General features: G+C 33.0%; 1 protein-coding gene across 1 annotated transcript in view; it reads left to right on the top strand.

Annotated features, from left to right (window-relative positions):
* The first annotated feature begins 321 nt into the window (after nucleotides 1-321).
* LOC149541420 (protein NRT1/ PTR FAMILY 8.2-like) overlaps nucleotides 322-23,647 on the top strand; it is a 78,967-nt gene continuing 55,641 nt past the window's right edge. The window contains exons 1-5 of the mRNA XM_089795609.1: nucleotides 322-450; nucleotides 545-628; nucleotides 904-1,112; nucleotides 1,224-1,294; nucleotides 1,390-1,409. Coding sequence (XP_089651735.1) covers nucleotides 322-450; nucleotides 545-628; nucleotides 904-1,112; nucleotides 1,224-1,294; nucleotides 1,390-1,409 — 513 coding nt within the window. The remainder of the gene's footprint in view (nucleotides 451-544; nucleotides 629-903; nucleotides 1,113-1,223; nucleotides 1,295-1,389; nucleotides 1,410-23,647) is intronic.

The following is a 23,647-nucleotide window of genomic DNA, read 5'->3' as shown; positions in this document are numbered from 1 at the left end:
TCTCCTTCTAAATTGAACTCCCGATGAATATTAATCTGGAATTCTTTTGGCACCATCTTTTTTTTTTTTTTTTTAATATTCTAAATTCCTACTCTAGCCTCATTGCTCTATTTTTTTTTTTTTTCTATTTAATTATATATGTAATATTACAATGTGAAATTCAATGTTCAAATGTTTGTGGATGAAGTAATGGAACTTGTGGAGCTCACTTCTTTGAGAGGTGCCTTGGTTGGGCTTCCTGGATTGAATGGCCTATCTACTGAATAGCGTAAGCGGTTAACAATAGCAGTAGATCTTGTGGCTAATCCTTCAATTATATTCATGGATGAGCCAATTTCAGGCTTGGATGCTCGGGCAGTAGCTATAATTATGAGAACAGTAAGAAATATAGTTGACACGGGGAGAACTATTGTTTGCACAATCGATCAGCCTAGTATTGATATCTTTGAGGTATTTGACGAAGTAAAGATTTGGTTTTCTTAAAATAGCTTTGTGAAGCATTTGAAATTGACATCTTCTTAAAGCTAAATGAAATATGCTACAGCTATTCTTAATGAAGCGAGGAGGCCAGCTTATCTATGCAGGTCCACTTGGTCACAATTCTAACAAACTTATAGAATATTTTTCGGTAAGATGCCATCCACTACGATTTTATTCTGTTGAGAGATTTAGATCTGAATCTGGTACCTTTTGATGAGCAGTTTGAATTTTGGAGTTGTAAGTAGTCATAGTTTATTGTACTAGAACCAATAGGAAGTTGATTTTATATACAAGGAATTGGTCATGCCGGATAGTGTTGACCACTAAGCTTTTAGCAAACATTCTCAATACATTGAGCTTAAGAGTCAAGCACTAGCTGCAATCATCATATATGTTTCAGCTAATTGAAAATGGTTCATGTAGGCCATTGAGGGGGTTCCACAGATCAAGGAAGGTTATAATCCAGCTACGTGGATGTTGGAAGTAACTTCTATGTCAGAAGAGCACCGTCTAGGTGTCAACTTTAGTGAAATCTATAAATCATCAAACCAGCTTAAAGCACAAATTTTTGTTTTGTTTTGTTTTACTCCTTCCACCGTCGCAATTGCGATGGCATTTCCGTCACACCTACAGTAACCCCGACGCAATTGGCGGGGTTAGCGTCGCGATTGCAACGGAAAACACGAGAATTGTGACACGATTGTCGTCACACCTACCCTCCAATTGTGATGGGGTTGTTGTAGGTGCGACAACAACCCTGTTGCAATTGCGAGGGAAAACACAAGAGTTGCGACGAGGATGATGGGACAACAAGGTGGCTGCATAGTGATGGATAGGTGTCGCAATTGCGACGGCAAGGGTAGACATCGTAAATTGTGACTAAATAACTATGACATCTATATCTGTCAGAGTGGCAACACATTGCTGTCGTAATTGCGACACATAGTCGTCGCAAATCGATGCCAAATCTATTAGTGGCCACACAATGTTTGTGCAATTGATTGTTGCTGCCACATATTCTAATTCTGTAGTGGACTGAGATGTGCATGTTTGTTTCTTGCTAGTCCAAGTAACTAGTCTTTTACCTAAAAATAATGCTCCTCCACTTGTGCTTTTCCTGTCACCAATGTTGCCTCCCCTATCTGCTTCATTGTATGCATTGAGCTCAAACTTTTCATTCTTTTTATAATATAGGCCAAAATCATCAGTTCCTTTGAGATACCTCATTATTATTTTTACTTCTATGAGATGATTTTCTTTAGGATTAGCAAAGAATCTAGCCACTATTCCAACTGCTAATGCTATGTCTGGTCTGCTATGTACAACATATTGTAGTTTTTCAATCATGGATCTGTACATTGTGTGATTGACTTCAGCTGATACATCATTTTTGGATAGCTTATGTCATGTTTCCATTGGTGTGCTAACTGGTTTGGAGTCTTCCAATCCAAATGTTTTAAGTATCTCTTTGATGTAATTTGATTGTGTCATAAATATACCATGTTTTAGTTGATGTACTTGCAAACCAACAAAAAAATTGATCTCTCCAAACATAAACATCTCAAACTCATGTTTCATTTTTTCAGCAAAACTTTTGCAAAGCACTTCCTTTCCTCCAAAAACTATGTCATCCACAAAGATTTCAGATACAATAATATCCTTACCCTCTTCTGATTTGATGTACATGTTGTTGTTATAATCAGTTCTTTCAAATCCTATTTGCACTAGATACTTGTGAATTCTCTCATACCATGTTCTAGGTGCTTGTTTCAGACCATAGAGTGCTTTATGTAGTTTACAAACCATATCCCTATTGTTCTCATCAACAAAACCCTCTAGTTGTTCAATATAGACTTCCTCTTCCAATATACCATTCAGAAAAGTAGACTTTACATCCATATGATAGACTTTAAACCTTTATATGCAGCATATGCAAGTAAAGTTCTTACTCCTTCCATTCTCGCACTAGGGGAAAAATTTTTCCCATAGTCTAATCCTTCTTCTTGAGCATAACCCTTACATACTAGTCTGGCTTTGTTTCTAGTAATCTCACCATTCTCATTTAACTTGTTTTTGAATACCCACTTGGTGCCAATCACATTCTTGTCAACTGGTCTAGGAACCAAACTCTAGGTTTTGTTCTTCTTTATTTGATCAATCTCTTCTTCCATAGCTTTATGCCAGTCACCATCTTGTAATGCATCATACACTATTTTAGGTTGAAATTTTCTTAATAGACATGATTCATTTCTTAGTCTATTTCTTTTCATTGGTCTTGCATCTTTGTCACCAATTATTTATTCAGCAGGGTGATGTCTCTTCACATATTTGGATAATCTTGGTTCTGTCCTTGTTTCCATGTTTGATCTTTCAGATTCAGGGTCACTATGCACTTTGTTGTTAGGTAGTTCTTCATCTCTTTTATGTGTACTGACTTCAGAATCAGAATGTGCATTTCCTTCATTCTGCAATTTGGCTCCTGAATGCAGCTCGACATTTACTGGTTGTGACTCAGCTGAAACTGAAACTTGTTGTTGACTCCCAATTTGATTGATAGCATCCTCGTCAACATGTATTCCTTCATAAGAATACACAAAGGTTCTGTAGTCATCCATTCTCTTTGGTTTTTCAATTTGGACATCTGTATGTTCATCAAAGTTTACATTTGCACTTTCCACAATTTTTTTAGTGTTATTATTTAAACACTTATATGCTTTACTTCTAGTGGAGTAACCAACGAATATGCCTTCATCACTTTTTGCATCAAATTTTCCATTTCTAGCATATTTAAGGATAAAGCATTTGCAACCAAATACTTTGAAATGCTTTACATTGGGTGAGCGACCATACCATAATTCAAAAGGTGTTGCACTTGTACCTTTCTTGACTTGTACTCGGTTCAGTGTATGAATAGCCACACTTATAGCTTCTCTTCAATATTTTAGAGAAACAGTCTTTTCCATCATTAATGTTCTTACACAATCAATCACAGATCTCTTTCTTCTCTCAGCAATTCTATTTTGTGGGGGAGTTCTAGGAGCTGATGTTTGTCTCTTGATTCCTTTGTCATTGCAAAATGTCTCAAATTCATTTGATGTGAATTCACCACCTCTATCTGATCTCAGGCATTTCAAACTCTTTCCTATTTCTTTTTCAACTCTAGCCACATACCACTTAAACATTTGAAAAGCATCAATTTTTTGCTTTAAGAGCATAATAGTCATCATCCTAGAATAGTCATCAAAAAACAACATTATATATTTATCTCCTTTTTAGCTTTGTACTTCTATTCGACCACATAAGTCAGTATGGACTAACTCAAGTATTTCTTTAGATGTATAGTTTTTACTCTTGAAGCTTGACTTGGTCATCTTTCCTAGCTAACATTGTTTGCACATGATATTGTCAAGCTTCTTTAGTTTAGGTAAACCTTTGACTTTCTTCATTTTACTGATATTGACCAGATTATCAAAGTTGACATGACATAGCCTTCTATGCCATAACCACACATCATCAAATTTTGCAACAAGACAAGAAGCATTTTCCATATCAAGATAAAACAAATTACTTTTGGTTTGATCTCCTTTTCCTATCAACTTACCATTAGTATCATAGATTTTTGTAGTTTTATTTCCAAATTCTACTTTGCACCCTACATTGCCTAACTGTGAGACACTTAACATATTGTAGTTTACTCCTTCAACATAGTATACATTATCACATGAAATTTTCTCTGTAAGCTTAATGGAGCCTTTTCATTTTATTTGACATGGAGCATCATTACTAAATCTAACACTATTTCCATCATACTGAGTAAAGTTAAAAAACTTACTTTTGTCTCTTGTCATGTGATGTGAGCATCCACTATTTATGATCCATCTATCATTCTTGTTCATACATGTTACCAGTGTTGTAGGCTATTCTTCATTAGATTGGTCCTTCATGGCCACATAAATAACTTCATCATTATTATCATCAGAATACTCTTCAGCAATATAGCACTTCTTGCCTTTGTCTTTGTAATCTCTCTTATCATCTTATCTTTTATGTTTGTACTTGTTTCCTTCCTTGTATTCCTTTTTCTGTGTACACCTTTCAGCAATGTATCCTACTTCATTGCAATTGAAACAAATGATAGGCAACTTACCTTTGAATTTTTCTTTGCCTCTGTGAAATCTTCCAGCTGGTAATGCTTCTAATTGTTCCACATCGTCCTCATCAGTGCTACTGTCACTAGATACATATTTCATCTTTCTTCCCTTCTTTGATTTCACCTGTTTAGCATCTTTCAGTGATAGCTTGGCCTTGAAAGCAAATTCAACATTCTCAGGTTTGTAGTTGTCAAAGTTAGATAACTCAAATGCAGTGAGTCTACCCACTATACCTTCAAAACTTAGATTTTTTCTTGGCACACATCTTAGCTCTTGTATAGCTGATACTCTAATAGCATAGATAGGGAGAAAGGTTCTTAAGAACTTACTATTAATAGTATCATCATCTAATTGACCACTCAAACATCTTATTGCACTTACCACTTCCTTTATTCTAGAGGCATACTGAGTAGCATTCTCGCTTTCTTCCATTTTCATATCATCGAACTTTCCTCTAAGGCTTTCTCTTTTTTCTTTTTGGACATTTAGATCTCCTCCAGCATTGTCTAATTGTGTTCTTGTTTGTTTTTCAAATCTTCTGTAGTGAGAGTACCAATTGGATCAACATGTTCAGTAAAAATTGAATTTTGGGCATAATCTCCTATGGATCCAAGATGTAGCTTCATCAAGCTTTTCCATGCAAAAAAGTTTTCTTTTTAAGCTTGGGAACTTCTCTCTTAGGCATTTTGATCTTTTCTACTTCTAGTCCCTTTAAACTAAGTTAGCAGTAGTAGCAAAGCTCTTATACCAATTGTTATAATTCTTTAGAATAGGGGGTGAATCAGTTATCCAAGGTCCAATGATGTCTAATGCAACTTTTTCTACAAATCCTTAATGGCACATAACTGAAATTATCATGCATGTAATTGAACATTAAACAATCATGAAAAGTAAACATGCATCACACCATAACACGAAGAATTTGATAACCCAAAAACCCTGCAAGAATAAGAAGGTAAAAATGGAGTGGGGATGATACCCACAAAATAATTGTGGAATTGATTTCAACCACTTCTGATGGTCGGCCTTGTTAAAGGCCTACCCTGTTAAAGGCTGCAGCACATTGTTAAATGTGACCCTATTAGAGGATTTCACCATACTGTTAGGAATGGGCCTAGTCAAAGGACTTTGGAATATTCACTTGGAATGTCACCCTGTTAAAGGATTTACAACATGGCTATTAAACCAACCTAAGTCCATAGGATTTATTTTAATTGTTACAATTGCTAGAGAGTAACAATAATGGCTTTTGATCTAATACAACTTACAACATATCTTGCAAATTACAGATCACACTTCAGTTCAATCCTTTGCTTGGCTTTAATCACTGTAGCTCTATAAGCTTGTCATCTCAAGCTTCATCACCTTAAGTCTTCTTGCTCATCATACCAATGCAATCATATCTATGGTCACCTATCAAAGCAGAGTATTTGTGCTCTCTTCCACCTTAGCACCTTCTTCAGCAGTTCATGCTTTCATGCTTGACCATCTCATTGCTTCGTGACCTTATGACTCCTTAAATAGAAATCTGGGATACCTTTCCTACTCGATTTTCCCTCTCCAACTTTAGGGTTTCAATAGATTAGGTAGGATACAATGTATCTATCCCATATCTTGCTCTTATCTAGAAACTTTGTCTAGAATTAAGTTGTATTAGCCAAAAACATTTTACATAGTGTTTTGTACCACCAACTCATTATTCTTATCTCCTATCTGATTCAGAAAATTCTAGATAATTATCATTTCGGCTTAGATCTAGTGAATCTTCAATTTTCAAAATAATGCAGCAACTTGACATTATTGTTTTTTGATGCTTGGCTTCTTCTGTGTTACTCGGCACTTGTATCTTGCTCGGTACTTGTATCTTCACTTAGCACTTGTTTCTTGCTCGGCACCTAAAGACTGCTAGGCACCTGAAGATCACTCAGCACTTGATCTTCACTCGGCACACACTAAAATTGAACTTACTCGATTTCAACTGAGAATTTGTTCAACACTAACTAGAACTTTAGTTAATCCTTACATCATGTGTCTTAGTGTGTCCATCCTCTATGTCTTAGAGTATGTCATCAATACACTATTTCATCAATGTCTTAGTTGATCCTTATACTTCATTACAACATCATAACTTCAACCTTTCTCTAGGTACTCTAGTTACATCTTATTGATTGCCACCTCCTTGTCAATCAACCAACTGATAGTATTTGGGTCACTAAAGCAATTGTCATTCCTGCAAGTAGCAAGTTTGACATCAATGACAAAATGATGATTGAAAACATTCTTTACCAGTTCCATTACTCTTCATTCATGAGCTTTTCAACTATTTCCAACAATTTCCCACTTTATAGTTGCTTCCAACTATAAATTAGAGATCAATAACATTTTTCTTAACAAAATACCATACACAAACCAAAGAATACAAAATCTCTATGCAGCTGATGTAGTATGTGCATAGCCTCTTGGGATTTAACTTTCAAGTGGTAAAATTTTATAAATGGCATTATATGTTGAATGAAAATGCCTCCAAACTAACCCAGATGAGAACACTTATCTCAATTCTCTGTGATAAGTCCAACACTAGAAACAACATTTAAAAAGTGTTGAATTCAATAAGAAGAAGAAACCAAGTGTAGCTTTACATTATTCAAAGACCTTACAAAAATTGATTTGCAATAATTTTAAGCCTCTTGATCAAATAAACATATAGTAATTTATTTATGGAAGGAAATTTTACTAGAAATAAATGTTAATTAGACAAGTCCATGAAAGACAAAAAAAAATGATTACCAAATGTGTGGCAATAAATTAGCCTAGAAAACTACTAAGTTCAACACTGTATGGGAAAATTGTGAAAATAATAATTAAGATTGATTCATATCTACAATCATGAAATTATATTCAAAATCAATACAGTTTGAGAATAATAGCTACTAGCAGTAATAGAGAAAAACTATAAGGCATCAATTATAGACATGCTAGACTACAACATACACAACCTATTTAAAAGACCTCAAACCACAAAAGGAATCCAATGCTGACCTAGCTTCAGCTACCTTCATCCTCCATATTAATTAAGAAGAAACATTGCCCAACTTTTCTTAAAATTTTAATATATCCCTAGCTTCTTTGCATGAATAGTCATCCATTGTGGAAAGGATGGAGGACTACAATTGCTAGTTTAAAGTACAAATTTTTTGTATTCATGAGGAAGGGATAAATCACACTTAAATTCATCAATCATTGTTAAGTCATGGGCATGGACTGCTAATTGCCAAATTATCTATTGATCCAATCTGATATAAGCCATGTGCACTCCATAAGGGAGGGGTCAGAGGTTCAAATCCACAAGAGAGTAGGCTTGTAAAAATTGTTGAACAATATTTAAATAAACGGAAAATAATCTGCTTATGGGCTTCCATAGGGAGAGCCCACACCAAAGCGATAATTGTCAAGAGCTTAGATGAATATTCATGTCTTATCATGGAAGAAGCGTACAAATAATAAAGTGACTCTATTATTTGTCAACTATGAAATATAACATAAAGTTGCCTTATGAGAAATGAAGTCTTTTAAGTGAAACATGTTACCAATAAGCTACAAGGCATTTGTTGTGAAGAACAAGCTCTAGCTCTAAAATGTTATAAAAGTACATTCCTTGCAAGAAGTCAATTCATTCTTTTGTCTTTATGTTTATGCAAATTGAGAAAGTCCAAGGGTTTGGTGTGAGTGTTGGGAAATTCTAAAGTTCCATCATTCAATTCCAATATGATTTGGCCAAAACTGCTAATGAATGTTAAGTTGCTTTCATTATTTGAAATCTATATTTTGATCCATGTCTGGAGAGTTTGAGCTAAAAAACGGATGACACATTAACTAAAAATTGGTTGAGTCTAGTACAATTACAACTGGGACTTGAAATAAAATAAATATTTTCATTAGCTCTCACCTCCTAAGCTTTGCATATAAATTACTATAGAGAATAACTCCATCTAAAGTTCAACAAAGCAGTATCTTTCTACCTAAAGTAAATAGCTAGACTAAATATAATAACACTGACACATCAAAGATATGTAAATTGATTACAAAATCACCTTATTTGGATGCACATACATGCAAATTAAAAATTACAAATGTGAACTTACTTCAAGTATTATCGGCCATCAAAGTCACCAAGAGCATACAAAGCTCCACCCAAAATTGCTCCTACTAAAGCAAATCATGGCCAAAGTAGAGATCCAAACAAATAAAACACAAAACATTTATATTAGCAAAAAGTACAAACAGATTTAGTAAACAAATTATACCCATGAAAGAGCCTACCATGTTTCAGAAATCATGTATTCACAAATGCCGAAAGTACTTGAAATTTTAAAATATTTTAATTACATCTCTTTCTCATAGGGAAATTTACTAAATAATTTGTTTTCACCATCTGGAACTAATTAAATAAGGAACACTCAAAATTTCTAAAATTACCAATTGACAACGTTACATTCAGATTAACAATAGAAGCTGTCACATGCAAAATACCATCCTTATCATGTCACTCTATATTGTATAGGCATAGGTGACTCTAAATCAATCTTGAATCTATTTCAAAATTCTTGAAATGCATTTACATATTTGTGAGACAAATTGTATTGGCAAAAATTTAGCTTTTATTCTATTAAAGATATGTATATGAACTTAATGATTGCATATTGTATGAAAGGAAGTGTCAAATTGTATTGAATACAAAATTTCAATATAGTACAAATTACAACACAAGTTTTCAACAAGATATAAAACAAAACAAAACTCTATTATAATAAAGAATTGAGACATCAAATGTTACTAAGCCCATTAGAATAAAGATGATATATGTTCTCAGCAATCTATAATAAAAACAAAATCCTAAATATTTATATCCTCAATGTAGCCAAAATATTCCACTAGATCTACTTTGAGTTGGAGTCTTCAAATCTTGATTATATCTAGGACAACTCATGTGCATGTGAAATCTAGGCATATTCATCTTTGTGCAAGTTATATTATACATATCTTGATTTTAGTTTGTGTAGGTTATATTATGCATATCCTAATTTTAGTTTGTGCAGGTTATATTATGCATATCCTAATTTTAAGTGCAAGTATATCATATTTTGAATAGGTTTCTCTTATTTCAAATCTTCCAGAATCTATTCATCATTACATCAAGAAATATATTGAAAGTTATTTTCAAACCTCACCAGTACCCATCACTTATAGCTAAATCAAAAAATTCACAATCAAATATTTTAAAGTCCTGTGTAATTTTTCTAATTGAAAAACAAAACCCCTGTCTTCATAACCCTAACTTGGTAAACTCTCCTAAGAAAGCCTTCAACAGGGTAAAATATCAGTACGACCACATTATTTGACTTATACATACAAACCCCTCACAAACTAGAACTTTACGCTGCAATTTAATCTTTACAAAAATACAAGAGTTTGACCATTATTATCATCATCATTTCTCTCAATATAAAAATTGGGTCACACATGCATGTTTGTGTGTGTGTGTGTGTGTGTGTGTGTGTTCTACAAATATTGTATCTAGAATAGATGTTTCTTTGCTTATAACATGAAGTCAAATAAGATTGATTATTCATAAACCTAAGATTTTAAGAATAGATGTTATATTTCTTTTCTACCCAAATATATACATTCTGACTTATGAAGGAACTAAAGATTTTATAATGGCACATACAAAACTAAATTGGCTATGAGAAGAGGGTTTATAACTAAAACTTGATGTGCCACTGCTAATTTTTGAAGGTATGGAATATCATCAAGTTGCCCAATAGGAAAACATCTATTAATAAGGCTGTCGTGGACTAGTATATATGCAACCCCACCAATGGTGATTCCTATGCCCTGGAAAAAGTTTTCAGACCCATTTAAACCCTTCAGATGTAAACATAAGAATTAAGTAAATTTTCAGCAATGTCTTGTTCATCATTTATCCAGATGATGGAATATATAGTGACCCAAATCATTATTGCACCATTTTCCAAGATTGAATTCATAAAAATATAAAAGACAAGGTAAGGGGCAATCCATACAACACCAAAACAAAGACTTGGCACAAGGCCTTTGCAGTAGAGTTTGTATGTTAGTAAGACATTGGCAGGGATGGAATTGAGGATGATAAATATATCATTCATTTCAAAAGGTCCATCTCTAGGCCTGTGATGAGACTGCAAAACCAAGTGAATGTTTGATTAGAACAAAGTAAGTAAACCTTTTTTTTTGTTACAGTGGAATTTTAGGGTTGAAGATCATTTTTTCATCCACTTTAGGTCAAACTATAATAGCATTAATTTCATACCTCATGGATATTCTACAGATCACCATGCTAGAATATTCGATGAACCCAGTGAGCCCAATGCTCCATTCTAATCTATATACACAAAAATGAACTTAGCAAAAATCATGTCAAAGCCAACCACTATCATGGGAAGAGATTTCAGGATTCATATTAGATAATCTTGTTGGAAAATGGGGTGATATTTAAATCAAAGGTTAAGTGGTGGAGTTCTTGTATTTGTATTCAATAAAAACTAAGGTATATAGGACTAGGAATAACAAAACCAATCTTTGTTTGAAGCCTTGAAAGCATTTTGCCTAATTTTCCATATTTGGCCTAGTTGAGGGCTTGTGTCCCTAAAGCCTTAATTTGACCCAAGTTTGCTAAGATCCCTAGAGAGGGGTAAGACCAGAGAAGTGGAGTCCACTTGGAGAGACAGAGGTCAACATTGGGTAAAGGCTAGTAACCTTGTTTGGCATCTTGTTGTGGGTTGGGTGGTACTAGGCACTTAAGAAAATTTTGTTGGACTAAGGTTATAGACTCTGCATCAGTTGAGGCAAGATATGAGCACATATTTTGGGCACCTTACAAGTTACACTACGTCAACTTGGTGATGCAAGCAAGTGGCATCCAAATTAAGTGGGTGAAAGAAATAGTGTGCATTATTCAAGCACGTCATTCTTTTCTTTGGAGCGTTATGATTGCAGGATATGCAGATGATGAATTGATTAGGCTTCAGACCCCTCTAAATAAGAGTGGCATAAAAGATGAATTATTGGGATGAGAAGATGAGAGGTAGATGGATTTGGATTTTGTGATTCCTTGGTATGTTAGTTTGAGCTTCACTTGGTTTCAAGAATACTATAATATTCTCTACTTAACAAGGCCAACCACGTGAAGGTGGAAGCTCATATGGCCTCACCCCCCTCCCCCTAACATCAATCTAAATTACCCATTATCATCTAATTACATACTTCATTCATTCATTCATCCATTTATGAGCTATAACATTCAATCAATACAATCACATAACATTCATTAATATGATATAAAATTCATTAATACACAATACTAATCAAGACTTCATTAACACATAACAATATTCATTAACATAAAATAAAAATCAATATTAATATGCATCATTCATAGATAATTACTTAAAACAAAGTTCTTTCATTATCCAACAAGGTTTATCAAAGAGCATTTTTAAAACATCATTTCTTCTTTTTGTTTTTCTTAGCTGTCTTAAGAAAAACACTCATAGGAGCATCCATATCTTCCTCATTCTCCTCCTCTTTTGGCATGTGTAATGTCAAATTACAATGACTCCTTCTCTTTAGAGGAGCAAGAGGCTACTGCACTAAAGGGGGCTCTGCTACAAGAACAAGTAAACGAGATAAATTGGCATACTCTTTTTCTTTTTTTAACTATTAAAAGTCTATAATTAAGTACTAGTACAACATAACATGAATTTTTCTTACCTGAAAATGCCACATCATGTACATTAACATTTTGATCTGCCACCATGTCAACATGTTGAACACTTGGAACATGCTCCACTCCTTCACCATGATGTTCAACATGCTCTAAAATATTCAAAAAAAAGATACACGTCAAATTGCAATTGAAGATGTTAAATCGTATTCATAATTGCATAATTAATTTCCAATAGCAAATTAATACCTCCACCACTATAATGCACATCATGGCCTTCGTCACAAGTAGGTTCTATGATAGGATATGAAGGCTGCAATAAAATGTTATGCACATTGTTATGTAGTCAATTTACATTCAAAACTAACACCAAAAAAGAATCTTCTCAACTATTCAATTTCATTTTCTTTTTATCTGACCAATTTACCTGTGAGATATCATTTGGTGCACTATATTCTTGGGCAAGACTTTTAGATTCTTCATGTAGGCATGCGGCCACAACTTTATAGCCTTCCTTCAAGGCAATTTTTCTATCTTCATCTATGAGCTCCACATTGAATGCTGTGCCCTATATTTTTTTCTTAATATCATCAATTTTCCATGTATGGTTTCATTAAACAAAATTACTTGCAACATTATATAAAAAAATAAAAAAATAATTTCATTGCTCCTACTTACAAGTCGAGACTGAAGATTCATATAGCCACCAGAGCCATGTTTTTGTTGGCCAACCTTTTGTAGTCTCACTTTTGTAGCCACAGATGTGTCTCGCAGTCTATGAACAATTTCAAAAATATTAGATTATATATTTACAAATAACACTAATTAGTGCATAATTACAATGTACTTAATACTATCATGACATACCTTTTTTTGCCCTATGCTACTTCATTTACTCTATTTTCACATAGCCTTTTCTCCTTTGCATCTTTTATTATTTTGTTCCACTCCATTGGTGGAATCATAGGAGGATGGTCATACTTTGGGTTATCCTTAAGACCCCTTCTATATTGATCCCTCACACTCTTTATATGTTTTGATGCTCATTTCAAAAGTAGGCCAGTGTCAAAAATGTTTTTTCCAAATTTCTCCTCAAAAGATGTAATCAACTGATTTTTTTAATTCCATAGCTTGTATATTCCACCTTTAAAAAAAAATTATATTGTTAGATCAATAACTTTAATATAGAACAATAAATGGAAGAAAAGAAAAATTATGTAGCAATGATATGAAACTACATACCTTTTACATATGGTGGATCCAAATAGTCTCAATGTCATATCAAAAAGATGATCAAAGAAAACATTATCACCTACAAAATCATAAAGGGATTATTAGTCCAAAATGAGTAATATAAAAGTAAACTAAATTTACACATTAAATAATAACAATTTTAAAGCACCTGGAAGCTTTTGTTCTTTTAACAGAAACATAGTTTTCTTTCAACAACAATGTCCCTGCATATGCCCCAGTACTAATCACATGGACTGCTCCAGAAAATGGACAAGCTTTAGTAGTACTACTCTCTGTTTCTCTATCAACTAATGGTCTATCTATTAGTGCACAAAATAGGACTATAGTAAGATCTATCTGGCATAACTTTTATTGCTAGTTACATCCGCTAATGAATTAGGGAAAACATTTATAAACCATACAAAATCCACCCAACAAAAAAAATGCATGATTAGCACATTACAAAATATAGCAAAACAAGGTTTTACCAATTGTAGTGGGCATAGACGAGTATGTTTACATGGTCATTGTTGCCAACAATGTATAAGGCAATACTGGACCACCGACCGAAGGAGGTGTTTACACTTCATCATGAGCTGAAGAATACAATATTGTTAGCAAAGACATTAGCAACGGATAATGATCAAATGGGATACTAGCTAGAAGCATCCTCAAAAAAGGTAAGTGTTATAATGTTGATGAAAACAAAGAAAGAAAGTGTTAGTTACATGAAGGTTGTGCGCTACAACCCTCACCATGTTCACCATGTGATGTGACAATTGTCACATATTTCTATACAAGAGCACATAAAATTAGAGATCATGATCCATAAGATACTATAAAATATTAACATCTATTAAACTTATATTATTGCTTTAGTCAAATTACTGCTTACCTTCAAAGATTGGACCCTACGGTCCAATTCTTTTCTCAGTGCCTCTTTCTCCTCGCTTGTGTCACCCTTGATGATAATGTTAACAATTTCATCAGTGTATCTTTGTTTGAGTTGCTGGCCCATGAACATAGGGTCAGCACTAAGCGCAATGTCATGTATAAATGATGCTTGTATTTCATATCGCATTTGATTAGCTATCATTCTAGCTTTTTCTTATCATTTGTGACATCAAATATCACTAAATTTTCATCAAAATAAGTTCAAAGCCATAAGGAAAAGAACATAATAATATGACATTTGTTTCTATATTAACATTAAAAATTATAATAATTAATATTTACCTCCATTGAAGGTGTGTGAGATGGTGCATCCATGTCGCCCTATGAAAAAGATTAGTAAGTCTTAGAAATCAACAACAAAATTAAAGTAATAGACTTACCAAAAAAAAATATTAATAATAAAGTAGATTGCATATGTAAATCATTTGTTTTAAGTTAGCCAAAAATTTGGTGTAACTAATGTGTATATCTAAAAAAATATTTGACATGTTCTACTTAATGTTTATATCTACACATATGGTTTGGAAAGAAAAATTTGGTAGTACATGACCCCATCATAGTTGACATTGATCCTACCTAGACATTTCATTGATAATCATGATCTTCATCCATGTCATCATCATCATCACCACCACCATCATACTTGTTACTTTGATCATCATCATCACCACCACCATCTTCATTGCCATCATCATCATCTTCATCACCATCATCATCATGACCATCATCACCATATACTTGTTACTTTGATCATCATCATCACCACCACCATCTTCATTGCCATCATCATCATCTTCATCACCATCATCATCATCACCATCATCACCATCTTCATCACCATGATCATGATCATCATGAACATCATCATCATCATTATCACCATTATTATTAGCATGACCAAAATCATCACCATCTTCTTCTTCTTCATCACTGGGTAACTGTTGTTCTTAATAATCATTTACTTCAGCTTGTGCTTCAATATCTTCTTCTTCCATCACATTATACTTTACCGGCCTTCCTCTTGGGTCATGTCTAAAAAAAAATGACCAACCTGGTTTATGTGGAACACCAAAGTAAAACACTTGCTCGCACTAGCTTTTAAGAACATAAGGCTCATCTCTGATTGGCTCAATTGATCTTGTATTAATTATAGTAAATCCACTATCATGTTCAATAACAGTCCTATCAGGATCATTTTGATTCAGTCCTAGCCTATATCATTTCATGACAAATAGAACTATTTTGAATGAATTAAAGTCACACTCAAGTACATCATCCAAAATGCCATAGTATCAATTTTCAGATTGTTGAGGATGTATGTCAGTTCTAGACAAAATATTGGTGACCGTGAAGATAGCACTTATCCCAAAATCACATGTTTTCTTCGTTTCGTCTGACTTTTGTATGTGAAATTTATAGCCATGTTAATACATAGCTTTGTGGTGTTTGACCTGCAATTATTCTAACATGTCAAGATTATTTGCATCGATATGTGAGTTGATATTAAACTTATGTCTCATGATTAGTAATCTTATGCGTACCTTTGTATCTCTTAATCCATATACTAGATCAAGTACCATTGATGTAACATTGGGATCTCCATTACAATAAGCTTCTTTAACCAAAAATGCAACACCATCTCATGTTAATGAGTGACCATTTTCTTGAGACTATTCAATCCATACCATCATCCAATCAAGATTGTTTGCAATATACAAATGTAGCGCATCCCACTCATGACCAACTATAAAGAAAACAATTACACTAGTTAGAAACAACTTATTTATATATATATATATAAATATATAAATATATATATATATATATATGTATATTTATATATGACCAACTATATATATATATATATATATATATATATATATATATATATATATATATATATATATATATATATATATATATATATATATATATATATATATATATATATATATATATTGATGATGGATAATAATTATTAAACTACAAAAAAAAAAACTTATAATTACCTCTCACTCTCCTCAATCTACCTTTCCCCGTTAGGTATTCTCCTTCGAATTTGTCATTAGAGTTGGTATCCCAAATGCGATCTACATGGATATTTGCTGCAAAATTTGGAAGACATTCACTAATGTACACCATGGTTTGGTATAACATATATCCCTCTATGATAGAACCCTCAGGACATGCTCTTTGTTGAACAAAGCCCTTCATAAATTCCTGTGCCTCTTAACCATCCACATTGACCTAGTTTGTATAGGTCCACACAATTGAATCTCCTCAACTTGATGTATGAGGTAGTGTTCTTGAGCATTGAAAAAGGTTGAAGGTAAACATTTTTGTATTTCACACATAAGCTGTGAAAATTTTCTCTTCCAATATTTTATCTTTTTTATCAATTCCTTTAGATGATAACCACCTAAAAGACATTCAACATGCAAAAACACATAAATGAGATTTCAAATAAAATTATACAATAGATTTCAGATAAAAAGCTACAAATCTAAGAAAAAACACTTCTAACCTCATCTATTTTCCAAGATCATATATAACTTGTTTAATACTATTGTCAAATTGATGTGGAAGGCATAGAGTTAGGATGTACTACAATCATTAAAAAATAATCATTTCAATATATTATTAAATAATGCAATAGGTAGTACATTTAATTTTACAAATATACTATAAATATAGAACATGACTTACCTTGACAAATATGCCAATCATGTGTTTTCAACCCTGGCCCAAAATCAGCTTTCTTTGATAGAAGAGTGCTTATATTTGCAGCAAATCCTATTGGAAATTTTCTTTTTTTATGACTTCTTTTAATGCATCACTTTGTTGCTCTGGTAATAACCAAGGAAGGGCACTTGTATTTATGCAATCTCCATTGCTATTTGATTCAATGAAATCTTTTAGTGCATGATTGGATTCATGAATTTTAGTACAATTTTTGGCAATTTTTTCTCTATCACACCTTCCATCCAACATTTTCCATAGTGTCTCTGTTACATTCTTTCCAATATGCATAGCATCAAACAAATGCACAATTGGGAGATCGTTGTAGTATATTAACCTACTAAATTGAGTAGGATAACTTTTCATTCCTCTAGGAAGTTGGTCATTGATACCTTGATGACCTTCACGAACATCAATTACAACATTAGTAAATATAAGACAATATCAAAATACAAATTTTAAACTTCAGATGAAAAATTGGACATTACCTCGACTATTTAGTCAATCATATTCCAACTTCCATAAATGAGGTGTCATTCTTCGTGGCCTTGATGATGTCTCTTCTTTCCCATTGAAAAGATATTTTTTGACAATTTGATACCTATGATTATTGTGGAGAAAGTGCCTAAACTCATCAAACACCTACTTTCCTAAACTTCTTGAATGATGAGATTTCATCTTCGAACCACAAACTAGACATGTGAATTTTTTCTTTGTCTAAAGACCTAAAAGATCATGTATAATTGGATCATGTAAAATTATCATGTGCAACTTAAGAATACGATAGTAATGTGTAAGCACTATAACAGACCAAAAATATGTCATCTTAACAATATAACATACCACAAAAATGAGTTAGCCGAAGGGCATCCTGTATTGTCCATACAAGCATTGCATGGAATTGAAATTGTCGATGTCTTATCAATTTAGAGATGTCATACATAGTGATTCCATTCTATAACTTCAACAACTCATTAATTAGGGGCTCAATATACAGATTCATATCTTTAACTTGGTACTTACCTAGTAATTGAATGAACATAAACATTACGTAATTATTATGACCATTTTCATGCATTGTTTATAAATTAATTTAGATAACTATAAAATGAAAAAATATCTGGCACAATCATTGACAACATTATGTGCTCCCTCTTTATGGACATCCAAGGAGGAATGTTATTGTTAATAACAAAAATAGGCCACACTAAGTAAATAGATCTCATATCTCCATATGGATTGACACTATCTGCTACCAATGAAAGCTTCAGATTACAAGGTTCTTCTTTAAAGTGTGTCCATGTTTCTTCTATCTCTTTAAATACAGAACCATCAGCAGGCATTCACATAATGTCATCTTGAATTCTATTGTGTGCATGGTAATCCATAAATTGTGCCAATCTAGCATACCTAAATAATCTTTGAAGACATGAAATAATGGGAATGTACTTAAGAACTTTGTGAGGCACCTTTTTTGTTATTTGATTTGATTGATATCTACTAATATGACAATCAGGGCATTCTGTTGCAAATTCATGTCGTTTATGATATAGAATGTGATCATTGGGACATGCATGTATTGTCTGATAGTTCATTCCAATTTGATTCATAATGGTAGATAATTCTCGGTAAGAATGAGGTAAAAAAAATTATGGTGGTAACAAAACCTCACCTATCAACCTACAACAACAAATATGCATTGTTAATATAATGAATAGTAATTGTATGCTAACATTGAAGATGAAAAAAATGGCATACCTTAGCATATGTGATATTGCTACATTGGATATACCATTCCTAACCTTTAATTTCACCAACAACACTATAGTCAAGAGTAGAGTTGTTTGGGAGCCTTTGTATAAGGGCTTGTGTGCCTTCTCAAGTAAAGGTATATCAAGACCATCTTCACCATCATTATCAAATTGGCTAGTACCATCATTGTGAGGCTCTTCATCACCTACCCTAATACCATCTTCTTCAATCATGTCCTCTAGAACATTATCATCTTCTTCCATGGGAGTGTTATCCTCATCTTGGATATTCACACCTCCATGTTCCTCTAGTAGGAAATCCACATTTAGTAATGGACAAAAATTGTGGCCCCCTTCAACATGACCATGTTGCCTACAATGACTTTGGGCTATTGTGATTAGAATTCTTCGATTCTTTAAGCCCTTACACTTTTTGCAAGGACAATAACATTTATCAGGTTTTCTTTGTAACTAAGACCACAATGTAGCCATTGTCTCATTATTTTGTTCTGGGTTCATATTCTTAGGCATGGTCTTTCTTCATAGGAAAATATATATGCAAATAAACTGGACATGTTGTAGTTAATATTTGTATCTACACATATGGATATTGTTGATTAATGTTTTCAATTGTAACTAAAATGATCTTATAATTTCTAGAAGGCCTAGATGTTTGCAAAATGTGGAGTTATAGACAAAGCATCTTAATTATTTGCAAAATGCCTCAAAGAGATGTCACAAGGTGAAAGTTACTTAGGTGCTATCAGTAGCATGCCTTGACTAATCCTGATAGCAATGACTAATGTGATTAATGCATTGACTAATGAAGATGACTAAAAGATCAAAACATATTAATGTATAACAATGTTTTTCTCGAGGAAATATATGTTCTTCAGTAAGATATAAAATGAAATATGAATTAGATGTGATCTATGTGTGCTCCAGGCAGAATATTGTTCAACAGGGTCATCATATTTTCATCAATCTATTAAGAAGTTTGTATAGTTTGAGACTAGAGTAAGAGATAGTTATCATTGTTGTTGAAGATTATTATCCTAAGGACTGTAGACTAAGTGTAATCAGACATTTCATTGTCTATGGTTTTACCAATCTTGAGAGGCTAGCTAGGAATAGGAACTACTCTAGGAACATTTTTTGGACAAGCTTTTGGAACAAGACAATTCAATATGCTATGCATTTACATACAACAATCTATTGTGATACTTTCAGCAACTGCAGTTCTCTTGTTTATACCAAACATTTTTTCAGAGCCTATATTCAAATTTTTGGGACAATCCACCATCATTGTTGCTAAGTTTGGAGTTCTCTTAAACTGGATGCTTCCTCAACTATTTGCATTTGCCACAAATTTAGCTATGCAAAAGATTTTACATGAATAGTATTTAATTTTACCAATAGTCTGAATTTATGGAAAAGTGCTAATCTTCCATTAATGGTCTGTTGGATAACTTCTTTCACATATATATTAAGCCTCCCTAATACTATTATTGCAAAGAATATATCATACTAATTTGGTGGTATCAGATCCTATTATTTGGTGGGACTACCACTAGGCATACTTATTTGTTTCACTGACAGAGTATGCCTGAAACCTCACCAAGTTTTTTGCAAAGACTCAGCATGTTTGTGGCAAATGCTTGTTTGTATCAATAAAAAAAGGCCAGTTCCAACCATTTTAGAGGATTTATAGACCCTATTCCAACCTTCCTTAGCCAATTCTAGTTGGTTCTAATCATTACTAAATGAAAAAACAACATATTTGTTTACACCCTCCAATACCTAACTGTCAGGAATTTGAATTTCAAATTTGTGAACTTCTGAAATGTAAACCCCTAGACTCCTAACACTTTACCTATGATCAAAATTGACCTTATTCCATTATTTAGGACTTGTTACATCCATTTTATCCCATTTGGCATCTTAGGTTCCACTTGACAACTTTTGGTCCTATGGTCCTTACCAGGACCATTAGGACATTTGATTACATTCTTGAATTCATTACAATCCATAGCCACTATAGGCCTTAGCATTTCATAGTTAGGTCCTCCAGACCCAATATCACTCCTTCTATTCCTTGATGTGTTCAAAGCCTTCATGGCATCTCTTGATGCTCCTGCACCAAGTACCCAAGTAGCCCTATCCTCGTGCAACCTTGGTTTGAAGTGTTGGGTGTGTGATCTTGATGACGGATTAGTTTGGGAATAATATTGTAATAATAACAAACCTAGATTTTATTTTTGAGAATAATAACACATTATCACCAATCCAAGGTTTTGTTCCCCTCCTTTTGATTTCCATTCAATGAACCTTGGGCCTCGCTTATTCAATCCACACATTGTTTCATCCCTTCTATTAATACTTGTAATGTTCCTTCCTTCATAGTAATTTCTAATTTGAAAATTTCAATTGAATTGGTGTAAGTGACAGAGAAGTATATGGATGCTGCCACTAGCATAGTCAAGAGTGTGACTTCAATACACTGTCAAGGGCCTAATTTGAATCTATGAATGTATTAGATTGGTTGATAGGTAAGAGATATTTGCAATAAGAAGTTGTTGGTAGCTAAAGTATTGAATTGAAATCTTTAATGGTCCAAACCTAAATTAAAAAATCTTAAATAATGTTGAAATCATGGAATATTTCTTGAATTGGGAATGAGAATGAATTGAAAGTGGTGAAATTGCTTACACTGCTAAAATCAAGAAATCTTAAACTTACAAAACTGAGAGATATCTATAATATTTCCTTTTAAAACTGCAAACTGAAAATCTTAATCATCCAGACTTCACACAACAGAGGGAAAATTAGAAAAAACTTGCAATATTCTGATAGAAATTTTTTTTTTTTGCACTATTATTTCTTATTTAGGTAAATCAGGTAATACATGAATAGTGCATAGTGCATTCAACACCTATAGTGCTCTTGTTTTTATTTAATTTTTCAAATGAAAAAACCAATAGGTATAAAATTTTGCACTTGAAGTAGCTATCTCCTTATTGATTTTTACAAATATGAATGGCCTTTTAAACAGGTCTCTGTGTTCAATATACAGCATCTAGTTTTTCACTAAAGTGAGACAGAGCTTGGGTTGTTGTATTAACCAACCAGACTGAATCCCTATATTCTTCACGTGATTGTTTTCACAATTTGCACTATATTTATTATTGTCTTGCTGATGTTCTTAGATCACCATAGTTTTATTTTGATTGTTATCTTTGATATAACATTGATAGTATATAAGTTATATTTTTAATTGTATCTAATTCATTTAGATATTAGTTTCTCTTCTTCTTTTTTTATAGGAAGAACACACTCAATATATTCAATAAGCTCTCTATAAATACCACAAATGAGGTTGGAAATGCATTGATTCTAAAATTACTTGTACCCAGTTCTTCCTAACTAGAATAAGTTGAAAAGTATCCATGAAAGCATACAGTTGACTTACCTCAGACAAGCTTCACCCTCAGAGCCAATTCAACAGCACGTGAACCAAAAATAGAGAAGTTTTGGGATGAGAAATATATATTAAATAGGGTTGCAAATAAGAACATGGGGGATATTTTTACTCTTCATGATGGTCCCCCTTATGCCAATAGAGATTTTCATATTGGGCATGCCTTGAACAAGGTACTAAAAGATTTTATCAACAGATATAAGCTACTTGAAGGGTATAAGGTGCTTGCTCCAGCTCCTTTGCTCCTTTGCTCTTGCACTCTATGAAATCTGATTAAATAGAAGCCAGTGATCACTCAAGATCATGCACTGGAGTAAACTAAGGATGTAAAGAAGAATATTACAATCATCAATCTCTAACAAATTGGAAACCACTAATCACTCAAGATCGTGTTGTTGTCTAGTAAAATAACCTAAGAAATTTAAACATTTATACTACAAATAAAAGATTGTAGCTCTAGAATTGCAAGACAGTGATCATTGAAAATAATAAGAAAAATATACAGATCACACCAAGTGAAGATTTCAAGTATATAAAAGCTTGGATATGAGAAACATTTCAAACTACTTGTGGATGTTGCACATGTACAAGTATCTAGCAAAATTCCCTTTTGACACCCAGAAATGTGAGAAACAATGGTACAACAAATTTATGATAGATATAAGGATGTAGATCTCACAAGTCAAATAATTTTTCCACATAAAAGTATGATGGTAGACCATATGAATTTTTGATGATTGATTGATGATAGAGAACACCATGTAAAGCAACCGAAGAATCTAAACATGAATACTACAAATAGAAGTTAACAACCCTAGCATTTCAAGACGGATCATCTGGAAACATTAAAAAATATGTAGATTACACCAAAGTGAAAATTTCAAGTAAATAGTAGCCTAGAGATCAAAATCATTTCAAAATACTTTTACAGGTTACAGACGTGCACATATATAGTAGAATTCCCTTTTGACACCCAAAAGTGCAAGAAATAATGGTACAACACATTTGTTGTACATATAAGGCTGTCAAACTCGCAAGTCAAAGGATTTTTTCCACATGAGAACAAGATGGCAGAGCATATGAGTTCTTAATGGTTTGC

The sequence above is a fragment of the Cupressus sempervirens genome, chromosome 8 (assembly GCF_028749045.1).
Source record: "Cupressus sempervirens isolate cs-2001-9-10 chromosome 8, ASM2874904v1, whole genome shotgun sequence".
NCBI classification, from domain to species: Eukaryota; Viridiplantae; Streptophyta; class Pinopsida; order Cupressales; family Cupressaceae; genus Cupressus; species Cupressus sempervirens.
The sequence above is the reverse complement of the archived record's forward strand: the minus strand, read 5'-3'. Positions and strand labels throughout refer to the sequence as shown.